This window comes from Eumetopias jubatus, unplaced genomic scaffold (genome assembly GCF_037043125.1).
Source record: "Eumetopias jubatus isolate StellerSeaLion01/CBP00866 unplaced genomic scaffold, mEumJub1_p1.0 scaffold_16, whole genome shotgun sequence".
NCBI lineage: Eukaryota > Metazoa > Chordata > Mammalia > Carnivora > Otariidae > Eumetopias > Eumetopias jubatus.
The window spans coordinates 70,082,184-70,104,611 of NW_028274822.1; the positions used below are offsets into that span (position 1 = coordinate 70,082,184).

At 39.8% G+C, this 22,428-nt stretch overlaps 2 protein-coding genes across 4 annotated transcripts in view; one reads left to right on the forward strand and one right to left on the reverse strand.

Annotated features, from left to right (window-relative positions):
- Positions 1–828: 828 nt before the first annotated feature.
- Positions 829–11,413, reverse strand: TUG1 (taurine up-regulated 1). Its single transcript, XM_088019405.1, has 4 exons — positions 11,409–11,413; positions 10,686–10,852; positions 8,071–10,468; positions 829–6,911 (listed from the first exon to the last, which is right to left on the reverse strand). Exons 1-3 carry the CDS (start codon positions 11,411–11,413, stop codon positions 10,011–10,013), a joined length of 630 nt encoding a protein of 209 aa, XP_087875531.1. The 3' UTR covers positions 829–6,911; positions 8,071–10,010.
- Positions 10,760–22,428, forward strand: part of MORC2 (MORC family CW-type zinc finger 2) — a 39,513-nt gene continuing 27,844 nt past the window's right edge. For all 3 annotated transcript variants that reach the window (XM_028124678.1, XM_028124679.2, XM_028124681.1), the window contains exons 1-3: positions 10,760–12,012; positions 18,173–18,226; positions 20,059–20,093. In XM_028124678.1, the coding sequence (XP_027980479.1) occupies positions 11,945–12,012; positions 18,173–18,226; positions 20,059–20,093 (157 nt within the window). In that variant the 5' untranslated portion in view covers positions 10,760–11,944. The remainder of the gene's footprint in view (positions 12,013–18,172; positions 18,227–20,058; positions 20,094–22,428) is intronic.

Genomic DNA, 22,428 nt, shown 5'->3' on the forward strand with positions numbered 1-22,428 from the left:
ATTAATCAGTTGAGAACTGGAATAATCTTTGATGAACACTGATACTAGGATATCCTGATAATCCAAAAAAACCTCATTTAAAGAGATATGCTTGAAAAATTAAGAATCAATTACTGAGTTTGAGTTCCTCAAACAAGGTACAACAACCTTGTCAGCTTCACTAATGGAGTGATGACTATATTTATCTAAATATTCACTAACAGAAAAATGGGTATTTTAAATTATTTGACAAAATAAGCTCAGTGGTAAGTAACTTGCCCAAGTCAAACAGTAAGTACTAAATTTAATTTTTAAAATTCTTTATTTTTAAATAAAGTTTAAAAGTAATGTTAGTGGAAAATATTCAAATACAGAAATGTATAAAGCTGAAAGTCTCATGTAATCTACACTATTTGAAGAAAGCCATTAGTAGACTTTTCTATGCATCATAAACAAATTTCTTAGTTCATACTACACACTTTTCTATTAAGTTTGTTTCACTTAATATATCATGGCCATTTTTCCATGTTCATACACAATAAATGTATTTTATTAATTTTAACAGCCATGTAGATTTTCTACATGGCTGAGCCATGTGTTATTTAACCAATCCTTTACCTATACACATTTAGGTTTTCTTCTCTATTTTTCTACCACGTAATTTTTATGCTTCTGTAGTAACTTAAACATTGTCACTTCCTGTTTCACTTTGTCTTCTGGTTTGGAAGACTTCAGTATGGCCATGACCTCCAGTTTAATAAATACTTGAATTTGTCAAGTTTTGATGCTGGTAGACAGTATACTAGTCAGGACTGACTCAATTTTAAGCAATAGAAACCCAACTCAAAGTAACTTAAAGCAAAAAAGGGTATTTATTGGCTCACATAACTGGAAAGTCCATAGGGATATACTAGCTTCAGGCACGGTTGGATCCAGGGGCACAAACATTGTCATCAGGACTCAAGTCTCTCCATCATTTGGCTCTGCACTGGCTTCATTCTCTGGCTCATTTGATATGGTGGGCCCTGTTGGTTTGAGCTTTTCCTACTACAAAGCCAAGCAACCTCAGTAAAGAGAGCTTCTGAGCTTCTCCTCCACAGTTCAGTAGAACTCCTAGGGCTGAGTATCACTGGACCAACTTGGATCACACGACCATTCCAGAACCAATCTTTACGGTGAAAGAATGGACTATGCTGATTGATCAGGTCTCAATTACATGTCCACCCATGAAGCTTCAAGTTAGGCCAGACTGTCTGAATCATGTGGACTGAAGATACGGAAAAGTGGTTCCAAGAAACATCACAGAGTTGCTACAAAGAGATGGAATGGATGCTGGTCAATCAAAAACAACTGATGTCAATATGACCCATAATACTGAAAAAGTTTAGTATCTGTTCACTAACAGTTGGCATTTGTTACTTTCTTGACAATAAGACTATTCTGAAAAAACATCATGAGTAAGTTTGTCCTGTCCTCAGGAAGCTTGTAATCCATTTGAATGGAGTAACTGTGTCCAATAGCATACTTTGGATGATGCAATAGTGTTTCAACAGAAGTAAACTCAGTGGCCTTGAATCTGAGAGCCCAACCATCTTGCAGACACAACACAGGACAATAAGCCTCCCCCTGGCAAATAGTTCTGCGAGGCTATTAAGTCAGTGTAAGTTTTAAGTTCAGTGGAAAACTTTTCTTGCATTCCTTTAGTCTTTTGCCAAGGTGAACTGGTACATTTCTGTCACCTCTGTATTACTGCAGAAAAGAGGAATGGACAGTGCTTTCAATCTGTAGTCCTTCAGATCTGGTAGAAGGGGTCTCAAGTGCTAAAAATGATGAAATATATATAGGTGTAGAGGCTTACTCTGCACTTAAAAAAAAAAAAGGCTGCTGGTCAAGTAGTATACAGCACGGTCCTTCCAGTTGTGAACATTAAGTCCTGGGGGTGTGTGTGTGTGTGTGTGTGTGTATGAGATGCAGGTTGCTTCTATTCAAAACTCCTTGGTGGAAGTGAGTGTAAGATAGGCTGATACCAGTTGTAGTTCTCTCATGCACAGCCAGTCTGATTGCCAAAATGTCAAAAAAGGCATACAAGGGCTGAGTCTAAACAGGCAAACACGGTACCTTCAGCAGGGCTAGCCACACCAATAGCCAGGATGTGATCTGGAAAAATGGGTAGATTGGTATCGAAGCTCTGTAAATTAGTTTTTACCCTGAGTACTCCAGGGTCATTCCTTAGGGTTTACTCTGGATACGATTTTCTGATCTTAAAGGGCCAGTCAGGTATAGCAGCTTTCATTTTTCTGCTTATCTGCCCCAGAACTTTCAGCTCAGTAGGCGGCTATATTCTCAATTCAGACTTGAGGTTCTGTTGAGGAGTCTATGCTACATCTGGGAATGACAAGGTTGGGAGAGCCAGGTTCATGAAGGTTGGCCCTACTCTCTTTGGTAATCAAGTCTCCATCTTCTGAAACTCAGCCCATCTCTGAGAATCAGCTTATAAACAAGGCCTTAGATTGGTTGGATGGTGCTGCTGAAAGACTTAGACTGAGATCTGAGGCAGGGAGATAGTAGTTAAGATCCTAGGTTTGAGTTTTAGGCTTTCTTCATTTTCAACCATCAATTCTTATACACAGCGTACATTAGACTCTTGAACAGATGATCATCCTCACCTTAAGCCCCTCATTTTGACTGCGTTTGACAGGATTAAAGGGAATGACTGGCAGTGTAGATCAGTGTCTTTTTCTGTAAGTACAGAAGAGAAAATCGAGCTGACATTTTGAAGGTAGTAGAAAAATGGAGTTTGTAGATAACTTCTTATTAACAAACAATAGTTGTATATACAAGCAAGCTAGTCATGAGATTTTTATTAGTTGAGGATGCGCAGGCCTTGTTTGATTTGTAGACAGAGTCATGTAATCAGGGTTAGTCTAGAGAATAAGAGACAAAGATACAAAGAAACCATTCCCAACATTTAACCAGTGCATTCATTAGAGTATAGTTGAGGACAGCTGACCCTTAAGCAGACTGTGAAGTAAGGGATTGAGATTTTTCTCATGACACAAATTGAAGTCTACTTGTTTGACATGATCTGGTCTGGGAGTTCACGAACTGAATCCATCCTGCAGAAACAGGTTAAGTGTCTTAATGCCTGAGAGTATCTCATAGCAAGGAATGAAGTCAGCCACTCTGAATCAGTGTAAAACAACAGTATAAAACAGATGAAATTCTATGAAAACATCCACAAAGACAAGACACTGGTCTTGTAACATTAGGAAGAAGCTGCAGGAAGCTCTTGAGTCTACTGATAAAATCTTAGCTGCAGGCTTTGTAGATTTTCAAGTCAGTCTACATTTCCAGCAAAAAGGTAGATGATATGTAACTTGAGATGCCCAGCAAGCAAGCTACCATGGCCTGGTCAAGAGGCCTACCTCCATATATCCCTAACACCTGCAGTTGATGGTACCAGACATCAAAAGAGCCATCATAAAAGAACATCTCTCATTGGTTATAAGAAAATTTTCCAAAAGATCGCATTTAAAATCACAGAGATGAGAGAGGATGTTCAAAAATAGTCTCTTGTGGATCAGGTGTTACATGTAGTTAGAGCAGAGTATTCGTAATTGTTGGAGCAGATATGCCAATGATGGAGTAAATTTTTTTAAGGTTATTAGCTCATTTATCCTGGAAACAGCAGTTAAACGGAATAATAACCAAGGAGCAGCGTAACTGCCTCTGGTTGAGTCATAGTGACTTGTGGTTTTGAGAATAAGATGAATAACCAGGTATCCTTTTAGGTAATGTTGCCAGAATTTCAGTTCTACTTTCATAGTTAATGGTTATGCCTTGCACACGAAGTAAAGTACCATGGCTGATGATGGGAGGTCCAATGTACAAGTTGGTCTAATATGGCCTCAATGAGGCATCATCAACTTTAGTACCAGCTTCAATACCTGGCGATTCAGGTATCCAAGGAGGATCAAGACTTCAAAGTTACATATTTCAAGTACCACTAGAACATCTGGTGTTTGTTAAAGAGGCTGGGTAAGGGGGTGTGTCAGTGTGGCGTACATATGAATTGCTGACTATATTGAATCCCAGTAATCACTGACTTGAAATCCATCTGGGGGTACAGGGCTGCTAATCTAGGTCCATCTGATACCACTTTCAGCCCACATGACTACTCTGGGGGGGCAAAGATATGCCCATCTTCTTGCACTTTTCTGATTCTGCCCACAGTAAGTATTCCTAAGAATATGCAGCATCAACTGAACACGGACTGGGTTGGGTAGAGGTACAGATCAGAATGCCATTCAGGTTGCACATGTTGTCTAGGGCAGTGGTTTTCAAACTGTGTTCTGAAGAATTCTAGGTGTTGTAAAGAAGTCTCCTTAGGGGTCACCATGGTGGTAAAGGAAGATGCTTGTGTGGCAGGTTTCAGGCCCCCCACTCCTGCTTCATCTACAGCAGCTTCTCTTTTACTCTGGGCTTCCACACAGTTTTCATCCAAAGGGCTTCATGGTCACAAAGCCTTTGGAAAACCAATGATCTAAGAATAAGTTGTTCACAAAATGCTGAAATACAAAAAATAGGTCACAGAAACCAGAAACTGTGAGCAAAGTCTGTGGTAAGCCAAGAAGGTGTTTTCCTAGTCATTCTTTCCCTAATAAGGGCCACATTACAGAATGATGAAGTTAACATTCAAGTTTGCTATAAATTCTGATGGCCTCAAATTGGGTTTGTGACTATCAGAGAACAGGCTATTGGTTTTAAGTGACAACAGCACTGGATTTTTGCAGTCAGCATACGTCTGCAAAATGCATTCCATTTCTTTGCAAATATTATCCCAAGTCCATGGCTAGATGACTTCTCTTCAAGCACTGGTAAGATCTCAATGGGCCACAACTAAAATTCTAAGAAAATATTTCCTTCTCATCCCTCCTCCCCCTTTTTTCCATCTTTCTCCTCCTCCCTTCCCTTCCCTATCTCCTCACCCACCTGAGATTCAATGCCTTTGAGCTAGATTTACAGCACAATTCTAAGGACAGAGAAGTATATTGCTAAATGTCATGGAACTCATCCAATTTGGGGGTCAACATTAACTTTTCCCCATTCCCTTCCCATATATCCTCACAGATCCTCTAGCGGTTCCTTTAACAGAAAAACAGAGGTAATGGTCAAGATGTAGGACTCTCAGATGATAAAGACATAGCAATTCAAGCAGTTATTGACAAAGTCAGAAATGGGGGGAGGGGCTTCAAAGATGCTGTTTACTCCTAGGTCTCCAGTACTGGCTATACTGCATTAAAGCAGTTTCCCCATTCCATTTAAAGGAATGCTGCAACAATAACATTCAGTGTTTGATTATACTTAGGACACACTGGGCTAAACAGCTCAATGAGGCTCTTTGTTGCAAGCCTTCTGAGATCCTTTAATACACTACAGTCAATCAGGGGAGGGAACACATATTTTACCATCTTACAGGACTATGGAAGCTCTATGTATACATGTTATGAGTATGCATCAAATCTACATACACACATATATGAACAGCACTGCTCTAAAAAAACATAGGACTCATGTCAAGTACATGTTTGGGGGTAGAGGACCATAGATAAGATCTTGGTGTCTAGGAGTTATTAATAAGACTTAAAAAAAAAAAAGAGGACAAAACATGAACAGGGATCTCCAATCAATTAGGCCATTTGGGAAGACGGGAATAACAGATCTAAAAGTAGGTTTGTGTTTCATGTTACATAGTCTTATTGTCAGATGAACGTGTGCCTTGTTGACTGGAATAATCTGCCACTATGGAGACAGTCCACTCTTAAACCTTAGGGGTATTGCCATGGAATTCTGGTCTAGGTACAGCCATCACAAGATTACACTTATGACATCCTGACTGACTGAGGGTACCAGATCAGGAAGTTGAAAACTTTTCTGGGGTTACCAATCTCCAGTCATCTTAACACTGCAGGTAAAGTCGAAGCTAAGTAAATTCCATGGAGAGAACTGGACTGGGAGTCAGAAGGCCTGACCTCTACCACTTTTGTAGCTGTGTCACCTTGGATAACCTTTTAAATTTCCATTTCCTCATTTGCAAAAAGGGATTATAATTTACTGTGTTATTTTGATAACTGAGATTAATGCATGTAAAAGTGCTTTGAAACTATAAAGTGCTATATAAACATAAGGGATTACCATTATATGTTCTACCTGGATGTATCAAGATGCCTTTTCTGGAATCTGACTGCAGGTTTGTGAGATGCTGTTAGATAAAGGGATTCCTTGGTAGAATTTCTTAAATTTGTGTGAAAAGTTCTGGTTCCTGAGTAATCCCAAAGATGCTATGAGTTCACTGTGCCTTTGTTTTAATCCCAATATCTGCTGGTCAGAATATCTGCTTTCTATTCAGTAGGCTACTATAGACTTGAAGTGGAAAAAGAATAAGATCCAGTGACCTGGAGAGGATCCTAGACACTTCATGAATTTCAATCATTTGAAATTGTGGGGTATGGTCCAATGCTGTTCTTGAAAAGATGTTGTCATTCTTCAGTGTTGGTAACTAAAAATCCTCTGGTCCAAACTTATTATGTGTCTCTGAAGGCTTTAACTGAAGAAATGAAATGCACACTCAAGGAACAAATTGGGCCTTTGTTGTGATAGCTTCAGCTACTTGACTTAAAGTTTGATTTCACTATAAAGGGCTGTGTTGAATCTGGGTTGGAACAGGACAGGAGTGGAGGTGAAGGCCACATCATGATGGTTGAATGCCTCTTGGATCACAGTGGTCCACTGGAATGGTGTCTTCGTCAGCAGTAAGGTGAAGGAATCACCAAGGGCAAAAATCCAGGTACCAGATCTGTAGGCTGATGGAATAGTACAAGGAAGGTGGTCAGAAGGTCCAGGTGAACACTCAGCAATCAGGAGGCACAGGACTGGAAGGGACAGGAACAAAACAGGTAAGATAACAAATGCATGGAATTACAAACACAGGACACTAACACTAGGGTAGGTGTGCTGTCAACATATCAGCTGCCTGATGGGTACTCGTTCTCAATAAGCCTAACTAAGAAGCTGACAAATGATAAATGGGGAGTAAAAAAAGCTTTCTGATTAACAATCAGTGATGATAATTGTTCTCGGGCAGGGAGTGCTTCCTGACTCTTGAGAACAAACTGTCTTAGGGAAGCAGCAAACAGGAATTGCCCTAAGTCTCGTAATTTGGGGGAGTGATTTGATTGTATTCAGGCTGCTGAGTAGTGCCTGATTGGGGAGAAAGAAGTGGCTCCGTTGGTAGCACAAGAAGAACTGAATATATATACCAACACCAAAGGAGATCTTGTCCTTCTTCCTTTTCCAATGCTTTCCTCAAATTATCTTACGACCTGTACTTTTTTAAAAGCTGTCTTTAACTTTCATTTTAACAAGATCTCATCTTGTGTGGGAGAGAATAAGGTACCCGGCGAATTTAAGACCCTGGTATTTGCACCCTTCTGTTAATACCCTATGCAATCTTTCAGTTTCTCTTCATGTCTGAGGGCTCCCTTAATCTTTTTAAATTTAGAATTGAAAAAAAAAAAAAAAAACCCCACCATGAAACACAGAAAGAAACATGATCCGTAACTAGTGATCTTTTTCCTAATCAAAAGTAATTAGGTTACCACACAGCAATTAACCAAACACTTACTGAGTGTTTATTCCGATAGCCCGCTCTCTATAAATTCGCTCTCTAAATCACTCCTTTCTAAGAAAGGCTCCATCATATGTAGGTAGTACATGCAGGCAAAAATCCTTAAAACAAAGCCCTTGCTTTCAAGGGGCTTGCTATCTGGAAAAAGAGCCAATGCTTGCAAATGACTACTTTATAACGTATGCTATGCAAAGATAGCTGAAAGGTAAACAACAGAATATAAAACTTAAAAAAAGATAAAATTAAGAAGTCTCATGGAAGTAGAGAGCATCTGACGTGGATATTGAGGAAATGGCAGTGTTCTGACAGGTGAAGAACCAGAGGAATACATTCCAAAGTAGAGCATGAACAAAAGTGCAGAGATGGTAAGTAAAGAATGAGGCATTTTGGAAAATGGCAAGTACCGTAGTTCACTTTTGATGGAGTGTTGCTAGAGTTTGCACTGAAGGTCTGGCAGAAACTCAGGTCTTCAAATTCCCAGTAATGGTGCTGGTGGCAGTGCTTGTTCAGTTGCTGTCTCTTCTCAAAGAAAGGTCAACAGCCCCCAAATTCAAAACCAAAAATATTCAGCTCCAGAGTTCCAGTCACATCCTGACACGCTCTTCAGGTCCCAGGTGTTGAAAATCTGGAAATCTGGAGTCCATGCCGTGGCTACATAGAAAAGCATCTGCTCCAGCTAGTGCAGAACACTGTAGTGAAACCTTTTCGGCCTCCTATCCTGGACATCTCATGTTTTGTCACAGAATTTCAAGCTTTGAGTTCCAGTTGTTTTTTTCCTCCTTTCTCCCGAGGAAAGCATCTTATAAGATCACCACAGTCTTAAGATTCTTTTGAGGTACATCCAGATAATAACAAAAGAGCTAAAAGACCAACATATTTTTTTCCAAAACAGTCCTTTCTCTGGAAGTGAGATCATTTGTCTTTGCCCTTTACGTAAAAGGAATAGTCAACTGATTTTCTCAGACATTTGTATGAAATAACAAAACAGGTAAACACCTAACCAGACAAAATACACTTAAATGTGTTTATGTTCACTTGCTTAGAGCTGTACCACTGGTAAGCACCACTCCACAAAATGAAAATGTTTGAAATCCAACTGTTCAAACATTTCTATAGTGTTTGCTGGACAATGGCCTGGAATTTGATAAAAGCAGCTGACAATTAACAAAGAAGCAATAACTGGCATTTTGGCCATCTTAGTAACACACTTGCAAGCAAATAGAATACAAAGCAGGCCTGGAAAAAGTTAAGCATTGAAACACTTCCAAATCTACTGATTTTGAAGTTCAGCAGAAGTCATAACAAAACTCTTCAGAGAGTGTTAACCTTCAGTTAATAAAGATAAACCCCCAAACATCTTCAGGAATTCCATGCCTGGTTTAGTCTGTACCAGTGAGTCAGCTTCCTAAAAATCCACCTGCACCATTAATTAGCTGGACTCGGCAGCACCATTTAAAAATAAGCCTGCTCAGTACCAACCGCACAGACTAAGAATATAAAACAGAAGCAAGTAATGGATGGCAACCATGGTTGTGAAAAATGGTCAATGAAAGCGAAAGGTAGTCAGGTACCAGTATAAGCAGCAGAACACTAAGAATTGCTGGGCCAAAGATTCAACAGGCTTCTTGATACTAGAGAACACACCCATTTCTAGTTTTAGCTGCTTTATGTTGGGTGCCACTGAACCATACCAACGTGTCAGCCACCCTTCAGGCACCCCATGGTAAAGGAAAAGGACTCAGAATAGAAGCCAAGCAGTGGAGTGTTGTTACCCCAAATATCCATTATGCATAGAAACAGCTCACATATCCCAGGGATTCAAACAGGGGCTTCAAATCGGTTGTGAAGGGTCCCAATGACATCTAGGCCTCAGTTTCCTCCCTGTGGCATAAAACAATTGTAGTTCTTAACTCTTCTGTGTTACAGCCCCCTTTGATAACTTGCTGGCGATGGATCCTCAGTCCCCAAAAATGCACACTCCCACTATTTCTACATACAATTTCGGGGAGTTTGGGGGATCTCCAACTTCAATCCAAGGTTCCCAGGTTCAAAATCCAAAAACTGGGCAATTGCTAACTTTTCTTACAACTCAAAAAAAAAAAAAAACCCCATTACAAACAATAATCATCCCTTACGTACACCGACGCTTTATACTTTACAAAGCGCTTTCAACCCCACAAACATTGATAGGCAGAGGAGGAAACTGAGGCGCCGACAAATTACAGAGTGATTTGCCTAAGGTCACTCGGCCAGCTGGTGGCTAGGCCCGGAAGCAAACCCAGCTCTTCCGACTCCGGGGCTTGTCTCCCCACCCCGGAGCTGCCGCCAGAGCTCCCGCCCCTCACTAAGGGGGCATAAGGAGGAAAAGGCAAAGTAGAAAGCCCACCACCAACCATCCCCCAGCGCCCTCTTGCCCCCCCAACTGGGTCCTTGCAGGCCCCGAAGGGTGGCGCCAGGCCTCCAGGCCGGCCCCGGCCACCCCCGCCTCCCCGGCCGCGCCAAATCCCGCCGCCGCCGCCTCCCCGGGAGCGGGGCGGAGCAGCTGCCCGCCGCCGCCGACCACCCGGACGACTCCTCGTCGAATCGCAAACGCATAGGCCGCCGCCCGAGTTCTGCGTACGAGAAGAAAGACGCGGCGCGAGCGCCAACGGCCACCGGGCGCGCGCCGCGGCGGCCGGGCCTGCGCCCCAAGAGCTGGATGCCAGAGCAGGAGAAAGAGCCGCCAACCGATCGCTCGATCGACCGCGCGCCCGCTCCTTCGCCCTACCAGACCGGGGAGGGGGGGAGGGCGCGCCAGGGCTTCTTCGAGTTAGGGGCCTGACTCCCCGGCGACGAGACAAGATGGCTCCTCCGGTCCGCGCCGCAGCTACCGTCCCGGCTGCGTCGCTCGGCCCGCCCCCGGTACTGTTTCTTTAAATGGCGGAGAGGGTCATGAAAGCAGGAAGAGAGGTGCGCGCTCTCACGTGACAGGGGCGGGCCCGGCTAGCAAGATCCGGTCACGTGGAGACCCGCTACCCGCCAATCAGGAGGCGTCGCATCAGGGCGGGGGCGGGAGGAGCTGCGGCTCTGTGATTGGCTGAATGCGCCGCGGAGGCCTCGGGGGCTTGGGGCGTCGGGGAGTGCGCGAGGCGGCCCGGGTTGTGTGCAGTAGCGGAGACAAAGCGGTGGCTGAGGTGGCTGTGGCGGCTGCGGCAACGGCGGCAGAGCAGCCCTAAACGCCGAATTCCGTGGTGCTGAGTCCTGTCATCATCTCATCCAGCGCGGCGCGTGGGCGGCTGGTCTCGCGGCGGCGGCGGCAGCGGCGGAGGCAGCACATGGTTCCAAGAGCGCGCTGCGGTTGTTGGGTTCCAATTCCGTGGGGAGGGACAAAGGCAGCTTTGAGCACCGGGCAACGCCCGGTCGGGTTGTGCGCGCTCCACTCAGCCCTCGATCCGAGCCTTGAAAGCTGGGACTAACTCCTTTCAGTGAGGAGGCGGCGGCCTCGGAACCGAGGCCCAGGAAGGGCCTGAGAGCCGGAGGCCTCTGTCTGAGGGAAGTGGGGGAGGGGCGCTGCCCGCCTCAGGTGATTTGGTCGGGTCAATTCTGAAGCATTTTTGTGGGTCAGTGTGAGGTAATTTGACCCACTACCCTGAGGAGATTGGGACGGGAGCACACACTAGGTTGGGTCTGGGCTTTGGAAACAGAAATCATCTTCAGCGCTTACGGGACCTTTCAGTTGGGAGGTGGTGAAGCCGGAACTAACGCCATATGCACTCCATCGACTTAATGGCCGCCAGCCTGGGGCCTATTTAAGAACCCTGGGATCATTGGTGGTGAAGAAATGGGTGACTGTCCAGTTTTATGACAGAAGTTGGTAAATTTCCGGATTGGTAAATTTTCTGATCGGAAATTCAGAGGAACACAAAAACTTGAAGAACGTGAAGATGGAGCAGTAATAAAACCTCCAACTCCAATACCATCTACTCCAAGGCCATCTACATTCAACTCCTTGAACTATCGCAACTGAATGCTAAAGCTCTTTAAGACTACAGATTTATAAGTTTTTTCCAGAATATTACATCACAGTCATCAAGAAGATAAAAAACTTAAAAGCGAAATCAATTGTAGTGGTAGACATCTCTTAGAATATATTTTGGATAGATACTAGGTAACCTTGTTTTAACAGTAAGGAGCACAGACTTACCAAACCTTTACTAGAAGGAATCCTGCAAAATCTATTCCATTGTAAGGTTATATTTCCCAGTTAGTGGGTGAAGGACTGGAGACCTCACTGCACTCATGGCTTTCACAAATTACAGCAGTCTGAATCGAGCTCAGCTAACCTTTGAATATCTGCATACAAATTCGTAAGTATCCTTTAGGTGCCACTGAGGTCACTGCTAACTCATGTCTTGATAATACAGAACTCCTTTTCCCAGAAAATTCTGCTTTTTTACTTTTGGGGATGTGTCACTGGATGAGTCTTGAGCTCTGTATTGAAGAACTGAGATCAGTGAAATATTTGTTGCTAATCCAGAAGAATATGATCTTCATTTGTTGAATCAAAATACATTTGACCAAATGCAAATTTTAGTTTTTTTGAAGCCCATATTTTGAGTTGTTTCACTCAAGTGTTTAATAGGAATCCAGCAAATACTTTTCTTTGGATCGCCAGAAGTTGGACTATTCTAGAATCAACTGTTTCTCTTTAGTGACAACAGCCAAAACAGTTGGGTTATAACAAGTCTTTTTTTTCCTAACAAGAAAAAAAAAAGAATGAAGATCTTTAAATGACAACTGTGAGAAGAAATTATTAGTTTCTCTTTTCAGCAAACAGTTGGCCTTATCTTCCTGGGAAATTCGTCCCTACATCCAGTATAGATTTTATGTGCTAAGCAGGAAATGGTAACTTGTTTAAACCCACAATTTAGCCTTTCCCCAAAATGTGTGCAAATCACAGAACACGTGTGTTTATGGTTCTTGAGTTCATGAAGAGATTATCATTATCCCATGTTGACCTGGAATGTTTCAGGGTTAATTCTTATGCCCACTCTCTTGGAAGTAATTCGGTGGGATCATAACCACATAGTGTTTTAACACATTCGTTTGTCACTTTCGAGATGAAGGTAAGTATTCTACCATTTTAGTGCCTGGAGAAGTGATGAGCAGCTACATGAATGGCCCAGAGATCTGACGAACCACCCTGAGGGTTGAGGATATAGACTTTAATCATCTAGGAATAGTAAAATAAGTTTTAGTTTTTTATGGGAAAGGACAATACGTTATTTGTGATGAGAGTAGTTTTTTGTTTGCTCTTTTTCTGATCAAGGAAATAAGTTTTTTCTGGGTAGTGAAGTGAATTGCCAAATGGTGATAGCCTGGTTTTATTTTTGTTTAGGAATCTTATTATTGAACTCAAAAGTTTTAGAGTAGGTACTGTAGAGGCCATTTAAGTGAAGTCTCATGCTATTGATGATGAATCTGAAACCCACTTAGATAAGGTTGTAGATCAGGCTCGCTTACCTAGTTGATAACAGTCTTGGGCAAAATCTTCAGTATCCTTTTTTATATTTGAACTGCCATGTTTAAGAACAAGCATTTGAAGGCCACTTAGATGTTCACAGGTGATTGGGTTTGATAAATGGTTACTTCAGTTCTGAATTGTGGAATGAAAGTCCAAATTTGGAATGACAGATTATATGATAACGTTGGAAGACCATGAATGGGACTTGGGAAACTGGGTGGGTTGTTCTAGCTTCCCCCAAAGACTTTATTTGATAATAAAATAATAGTTAGAACAGTTAATTGCTTCTTGCTACTTCTAAAGATGTGTAATCTTTATAGTAACCTTGCTGGAGTAAGGATTATTCCTATTTTGCAGTTGAGGAAACAGGCTCAGATTGAATAACATGCCAAAAATTACACAACTTCTAAGTGGCAAATTTAAGGCATCAAGATTTAAGGCAACAAGATTTATTTGGCCACAGTGGTTAGTGTCTTTAACCATTAGGCAGTACTAACTCTAGTCAGTTTTACCTTTAAGGGCTTGTTTTGCTTCTAAAGCAAACGGTTTACTTCCTACTTGGAAGATCTATTCAGTTTATCAAAAACCTTTAATTTGAAGTTCTGGAATATTACTTCTTTTGCTATCTTACTAATAGGTGAACAGAACTAAGGTCAAGAATTGAGCTCTAGTTAAGTCACTTGTTTAAAGTGAAACTGGAGAATTTCTGTGAATTTGACTTCCCCGTATTGAATTGGAGCCACCTGCTTGGATGAACATTTAAGGGTTGGATGTACCATTTTGGAAGCTTTAGATTTTCTAATCTGGGTCACACCTTTGAAGTTGTCTATTTTTGGATGTGTCCAGTCCTGCCAGAAGAAAATATGAACCCTAGAATACCATGATAAGTTAGCTTATAACCAATTTCAAAATTTATCGTGGTGACATGAATGGAAATTCATTTCTAGAGGAAACAAATTTTTAAATTTTTGTAAGATGTGACTTGTTATTCCTAGTGATGGTGGATGGATCTTCTCTGTGTTAAGTGATATGCAGTGTCACCTTTAGAAATAGGAAGGTTTGTTTTATAGTACTTTCTCCTTTGGTCTAATTTTTAAAACATAAGACCATAATAGGGTGTCTGACATCTACAATATTGCCATATTGTGAATTATGAAAGGTATGGCCCTTTGCTTACCCCCCATGTACTTTGGACTTGCAGGCTGAACCCAGGCAGGCTAGAAGAATAGAAAGTGTGGTGCAATGGAGGGAGCATGCATGGGCTTGGAAGCCAGCCAAGCTTGGATTTGTCTGCTTCCTGGCTGAGTCTTTGGGCAAGTTGATTTCCCTGATCCTCAGTTTCTTCATCTATAAAAGGGGGCTAATCCAACAGTTTGAGGATTATGTAAAATGTTTATAAAGTAATTAGCTCATGCATGGTACATAGTAAACATTGAACAGATGGTGATTGATTATTCAGTGTATAATTTATATAAACCAGAAGTGGTCAGTGTAGCAGCTTGCTCTTTGGTGGTAGTCATTAGGCAGATACATTCTTAGTAAATTCTGGAGCATTTGTTGGAGACAGTAAACATCTGTCTTGAGGGGTTTTTTTTGTTCTTTTTTGTATGATGTCTAGGGTAACTGATGGTTATTTTGGTTACATTAGCATTAAGATTTAAGGCAGGCCTGGGAGAGTCTCATGATAACATGAAAGTTTTAGGCTAATTCCTTTTAATACAGGGTGTTGCTAGTATAAAATGATGTTACGATTTTTAAATAAAAACAGTTTTATGCTATTACTGCTCTTTAGTGTTGGGTTTTGTGACTACTAGTAAAAAGTGCATGAGCAATCTAGGTGCTAGATTCCAGATATAGTGGTGGTAGTGATGTTCCTTTTTGATAAGGTGCATATCTTACATCACTGCGGTACTGCTGAGTGGTCTGATAGAGCAGGATGCTTAAGTATAAGATTCCTGCTCTCTGTGTCTATTTCTGTTGGCACATTTAATAAATTATCTTGGCAATATGATTTTGGCTTGTTTTATCTATATATGTAGTGAATATAGAGGAACGTACCATCTTTAGAGACTTAATATTTTTTGGGACTTAGTTGAAATGTGGGTTAACACTAAATATATTAAAGCCATTTGAATGTAAAATGGTTGCTCTAGTTTCTCAGCTTTATTTTCTAGCAATTAAGGCAGTTAACTGTTGTCAACATCTCTAAGAACACAGGAGAAGCTATCACCGTGTGATGGACTTGTGGATAATCTATTGGCTTAAATTCAGGTTGAGTATAAATTGGGACACCATTTTCCTTACATAATGAGTAGATTTACCCGTGAATTTGTCACTGGAAATGCTGAGCTGCAAAACTATTTTGATCATGGCACAAACAGTATAAAAGCCAATTGAAAATGAGAGTTTGCTAAAAATCCTTGTCTTTTTCCATGTGGTTGACCTTTCTTGGATAACATGCAAAGAATCTTTACATCTGTGAAAATAATTTTCTTTGATATTTAATCAAATACCTGTTTCAAATGCTAGCAAGCAATGAATGTGTCTCTTTGAATATTATTTGAAAAAAGGAGGAATTATGTCAGCATATTTTTGGTTCTTATGATTTTAAGAAATATTTAGAACTCTGACTTTGTTAGTAGGACCCATCAATCATTTGAAGGTCTAGAGAAGATGAGTGTTGTCTCTGCCCTTCCCATCAGTTGTCACAAAAGACCCCTTTTATGATGTGTCAATACATATCACGAAAGTATCTGTTAGCTACGCTTTAAAGTTATCTGTTAACTTACCTGAAATATGTATGTGTGGAACAGCATTGATACTCTATGGAACAACAAAGGCCATTTGGAATGTTTTCTTTAAATTCTGAATTTATAAGGCACATTTCTAAACATTGTATAGAAAGCAGTGAAAACTTAGCCAGAGATACTTTGTGCTTGCCCTTTTGAGATCTTACTGAATTCTGAATGTCTCTCCTTTTCATATGAAGCAGTTAGAAATATGTATTGCTGAGAAGCAGTTGCCATTTGTTTTTTATTTCTTTGCCCTGATGGCAAAGGGTATCAAAATTAGTTTTCAAGATTATTTGTATTCACTATTCTCACTACCAAAGGCCAGTACTTTATTCTTAAACATACTTATTCCGAAGATTCCTGCATACAAGTTGTAGTCCCATTCTTACTATGGTTGTTTTCTCTTTGTTGTTGTTACAGGAGCTATATTTCTGAGTTTCTTTGACCATGGTTAAAGTACAGGTTCTCACTGAAATGAGAACTTTTACAGTAGAATTTGTTATTTTATATTTTTATCTAACCTCAAAATTAAAAACATTTAGAGTATAGAAAGCTAACTCACTTTGTAAGTTTCTAAGCCATTTCTAAGACAGGAAAATGGTTGAAAGTTTGAGAGCAAATGTTAGATTTACTTTTAATTTATATTACCTTTAGCAAATCACCTTAATTTTCTAACATTTCTCCCTATTTAGTGTAGTAATCTACAGAATACTTCTCTTTTCTTCAATTGATAATTTGAAGAATTTAAGATGATTATAGAGACTTAAATTTTTAAATTAAAGATCTGTTTTATGCAGGTTTTTCTCTTAGAAATTGTTTTTCTTGTAAAATAGTTAAGGATTGGATTTTGGTCAGAAGAATTTGAGCTCTATTTTCTAAATTGGAGATAAATTTCTACTTTGCGCTAAGACATATTTGTTGGTGCCACCTGTGGATTAGCAGCAGATATATTCACTGATCTCAGGGCAAAAAGTTATTCCTAAAATTCCAAGAACTGCTTTTTCTTCTTTTTTTTTTAATAACTAGTAGTTTTAATTCAGAATTTGCTATTGTAAAAATTTGTAGGTTTATTTGAGGGAAAACCAGTGTTCCTGGACAGTTCAGTTTTGAGTGTTTATTTTATAAGCAAATATTTTACAATTTGTTTTTTGTTTTACATGATAGTAAGTGATCAGAGATCCTAGACACTGGTTATTTAATTTTGGTGTATTCTAAATTTTCAGAAATTTTCACTTTGTCTAGTGGCTGAAATGGTATACGAAAAAATCAGCAGGAATTTATTTTTGAAAAATTGATGATGGTAATGTATTATTTAGGTTAATGATTTTGTTTTTTTATCAAAAGTCAAGGTTTCTAGATGAACACATCCTAACTTTTACATCTAAAGAGGACTATTATGGGAAACAACACAAATTAAAGAGAATGTAAATGGAGAAAGAATTTAAGGATTCATCTTCTGCATAAATATCATATTTACTGAGTTCTGAATACTGTGGTAATTGTGTATTTACCTAACCCAACTTTGAGCAGTCTCCTGGAAGAGAGATGACCTTCTTAAAAGGGCTATCAGGGACCCTAGGAAGAATATACCAAGCTGTCCTAAGAGGAAAACGTACAAGAGGGTCTTCGATTCCTTTCTTTAATGTGGAGAAGGTGGTTTTTAGCTAGAATTGAAATGTCAGGAAATAGATTATTCTCTCCTTTCTCCTCACTTTCATATGGAATATTTTGCTTACAAACTGCGTAGAAACAAATGGGTTTTCTTTTTTCACCAATGGATAATATGCAAGTATTGGTAAAGCAAAATGTTAGCAAGTTGTCCATTGAGCATGCTTAGAGATATGCAGAAACTGATAGCTGGTTAAGGCAGTGAAAAATAAAACACATTTTTCTAGGCAGAACATGAGTAGTGAAAAAAGCTGCTTTTAAATCTGTAGTATACATAGAAATCTTAATGCTTCTCAAGGGTTTCTTAACATAGTAAGAATAAACATGAGTAGATAGCAGAACCTGATTAACATTTGAGGGGGTTTAGAAGGCCTTTAAAAGGCTCTAATTGTGGGGAAGTTTAAATTTCAGTAGTATAAATTGACAGCACAAATGGCAATTTTAGATTTTTTTTTCCCTAAAAAATAACATTTTATAACCTTATTAGGTGTCATAGTTCAATTCTGTAATTCTTCTGCTGATTCTTAGTATTTATCATTTCAGAACTACTCATGAATTCTTGTTTGGTGCTCTTGCTGAACTGGTTGATAATGCAAGGTATGTAGTCTTTAGGCATACAGTCTGTGCTTGAAAACTTTTTGGGTCGTTGGGACCTTTGTTTCTGAAGATGTGGGAGGAAGACAATTCTGTAAGCAGCTGTAATTCACTCCTAAGAGGTCTCTTACCCCCAAGTATTTTTAATAGCAAGTTAGTTGATATTTCCAGTTTACTTGATTGACTTTAATTCATCCGTTGCTTTTCCTAAAAATGAGCTTATGACCCCCAAAGTTACCTTCCCTTGTGTATTAGAGCAAGATAATTGTAGTGAAATGCAGGGAATTAAGATAGAAACGTAGGAGTCAAGTTAATGGGACAGGCAAGATCTGATTTAATTTGTGCTGTCAGAACAGTACACCATTTAAAGTTTTTAAAATTATGCCACAGATATGTGTGATCTCAGAATGTATATTTTAAGGTCAATGACACCAATTGATCAAAGTGTCTTCTATTGTTAGCTGTGTTTGGAAAAAATTCTTTAGCACTGTGTTATACTGAGTTCTTAGTGATGGAAGTCTCTAAATGTTACTGTGTAAGACTGGAAAGAAGTTTGGTTTGGCTCAAAGATAAATAGCAACATCCAAATCAAGATTCTGTTAATAATTATGAAAATATTATCTCAGTTTTGTTTTTGAATGCAAACATAAAATTCAGACACATTGCTTATTGATGAATAATGAAGGAAGAGGGTAAGAGTGGAGAGTACTTTTTTTTTTTGGTAGAAGTGCTTTCTAAACATCCCCAATTAATGAGCTTGCCGATAATTTTCTGTCTGTATCTGTATCTTAGACTATAATCATGTACCATTATTAGTTTTATTGTTATTCACCGGACTGTTTATGGAACTGTGCTTGTTAACAGCGGTTTAATCAGAAAACTCCCATTTTGTTTCAATCCTGGTTGACTCATAGTTTTTGTATTTAATTTAAAAATGCTGTAGCTTAATGGAACTATGTTTGAATTTGCCACTTGTTAGTTTAGTGAGACCATGGTGTGCTGTGGCAGACTGCCTTTTTGTATATCATATGGTGAACTGGAGATTCCTGGGAGTATGTGTTCCTGGTCATGCACACATATTGCCCGTCTTTCTCATATTTGAAACTGTTTTTATGTTTTTGGGAATAGGTACATGTAGAACTGTATGGATTTGAGTGGGTTTTTTGCATTTAGAACTTATGAAACTCTCTGTGCCTCATTTTCCTTCCCTGCAGTTGGCAGAATTGGACTAGATTAGTTTCAAGCCTTTATTGATGACTGAACTTGTATTTCAGCTGGTGGTTGGAGTCTAATGGAGTGCCCCAACTTCCTTTCTAGGTTAGGGAGGATAAGATTACAGGCTTGTCAATTAGTCTGCTGACTGTAATGTATATACTATGAAACCTGATTTTTCATAGGTTTTGTGGCAGATGATGTTTTTCTTTCTTTTCAGTATCTAGTACAAAAGAAAAATGGACAAGTTATTGGAAAATTTTTTTATGATGGCTATCAAATTAGTGAGAGAAATATAGTTGTGAGTCATTTTTTAGTGTGTAAAGGGGAATGTTCTTTCATCCTCTAGATATTTTTACTGCGAAATCTGAAATCCATATTAAAAAGATGTGTCCAGACCCTATGTGTCATGTGGTTATTTTAAATAATTTAGAGCTTCAGAACTGTTTTACAGACACATAAGGAAAATAGTGTTGCCAAGTATGAAAGTGTACTTTAATGGATACAGAATTTCTGTGTGACTTCCTAAAATAGACTTAAAATAGTATGCATCCCGCTTAAAATACTATGTATTTTGATGGTTGATATTTCATATTTCATTTGGATCTTGATTTCTTTTGCAGAGATGCGGATGCCACCAGAATAGATATTTACGCAGGTAAGTTAGACGTCAGTCCTTTCTTCTGATGTTCAGTTCTTTGAATGCATGTATGGCTATGCCTAAGAAGAAATGCCTAAGAGCCTGGGGAGATGGAAGGATTACTCCAGATCATAGGGTAGAAATAGGGCAGCTCTGGTCAGGCATGTAATAGAAACCAAGAATATTGGTGTAAGGAAACTAACATGTGGTTCCCAGATCTATCTATTTATTTATTAAAGATTTTATTTATTTACTTGAGAGAGAGAGAGATAGCATGAGGAGGGAGGAGAGGGAGAAGCAGGCTGAGCACGGAGCCCGACTCAGTGCTCCATCCCAGGGCCCTGGGATCATGACCTGAGCCACCCAGGTGCCCCTGTAGATCTATTTAGATAGCCCCTGAGAGATTTATGGGATGATGGAGTAGAGTAGTGGGGAGTGAAGTGACCAAGTACTGGTGATTTTACTGGTTGGATTACTGATCGGTTGATTTTACTGGTACCTGGAGCCAAAGAGAGATCCTGTTGGAGGCCAGTTTCTCTCTCTGTAACCTCAGGGAGGACTTAGAGAGTTGCTGGTGTCAGTTGCATAAAACATTTGGGTTAACTGGGTTGGCACTGGGGTTTGCTAAGGAGATGTTTTCAGGCAGAGGTGTCAGGAAGGAGAGCTGCTTTGCTTGGAATTTAAAGTTTTTTTTTTTTTTTTTAAGATTTTATTTATTTGAGAGAGCGAGTGCACGAGTTGGGGGAGAGATAGAGAGGGACAGGCAGACTCAGTGGTGAGTAGGGAGCCTGACGCAGGGCTTGATCCCAGGACCCTGAGATCATGATGCGAGCCAAAGTCAGATGCTCAGCCAAATGAACGACCCAGGCACCCCGGAATTTAAAGATGTTATTAATGGTGTCTCCTGTTTTGCTTATTTAATTGGCTCTGCTGTTTGGTAGTAAGATTCTTTTTTTCTGGAGTGGGTGCAATAGTGGAATAATTCTTAGTCATTATCACTGGCTTTTTAAAAATTTTAAATTATTATTTTTAGTTTGCTTTCTGCCTGTTAAGTGTATGTACCAGCATGTTTCTGGTCATTTTAATGTTAAAAATTTGGAAGCAAAATAGAGGAAGATGGCTTTTAAAACCAATTTGGCTAGCGTAGTATGTGTCTCTGACAAACTTTTCTAAAGTCTTGAATAACATTGACTAGCTTCTGAGAAGACTGAAGTGTTTTTGTGGGAATATACACTTACTTACCAAATAACCCATCTTTGTGGACTCATTTCATAAATGGGAACAAGCAAACTAAGAGGTAATTTTCAGAACCTCCAATGTTACATAATTTTATGAAGAATCTCCCAGATAGGATGACTTTCTCATCTCTGATACACTTTGGAGCAAAGAAAATTCAGAACAGCTGAAAGTCAGCTGTACTGCTTAAATTCTGAAAGCCTTCTGCTCAAAAGGCTATGCCAAAGTGGTGAAAATAAGACTTCTTTTATTTTTAGAAGAAAGGAACAAAGTAAATATCAGGTGTTAGGGATACATCTCAGAGGCACGGCAGAAGAGTGTTAGAAGATTGTTACTTAAACCCTAAGGCCAAATGGAGGCACCATTCCCAAGTCACAGTGTGCATCTTACATCTCAAGTGTACTTTAATGAGGAGCAGTTACAGCTATCTCTGAAAGAAATGTTGTTTTAATCGTTGCACAGATGGTAAAGCAGAGAATGGGCCTCTATTCTAAGTGACATTGAAAGGACAAATCATCATAGCTGAGTCTACTTGAAAGAAGCATTTTAAACACAGGTCATCCCTGCCTCCTCCTACCACCTTTGGTGGGTGAATTTCACTAAGAAAATTTAATCCTTTACACTCAGAATGCAACAGAACGGTTGGATTTCAATTTAAATGAAAAAGGCCCGCTGTGCATTTATTCTGTGCTCGGTGTTCTTACTCCTGTTGTGCTTTGGGAAGAGTCCAGAGAGGATGTGATGGGGCCTTTTCTAAGTTCTCATTAGAGAATTTAAGTCTTTAATTGGAGAAGACAGTTAGCACTCTGCAGATGATTAGAGAACAATAACTTGATCTTGAGGGAACTGTCAAGGCAGTTAAGGATTAAATGGTGTGATAGAAGTACTAAGCACTACAGCATTTTATTTTTATTTTTTATTTATTTTTTTAAAAGATTTTATTTATTTATTTGAGAGAGACACAGTGAGAGAGGGAGCACAAGCAGTGGGAGTGAGAGAGGGAGAAGCAGGCCTCCCGCAGAGCATGGAGCCTGATGTGGGGCTCGATCCCAGAACCCTGGGATCATGACCTAAGCTGAAGGCAGACACTTAACGACTGAGCCACCCAGGCACCCCA

Excerpts from the sequence above, each read along its gene's own strand:
- TUG1 (XM_088019405.1), bottom strand. Across the intron at positions 10,469-10,685 it reads GATGCGACGCCTCCTGATTG|AAGCCCTGGCGCGCCCTCCC; the intron begins GCGGGTAGCGGG and ends CCTAACTCGAAG.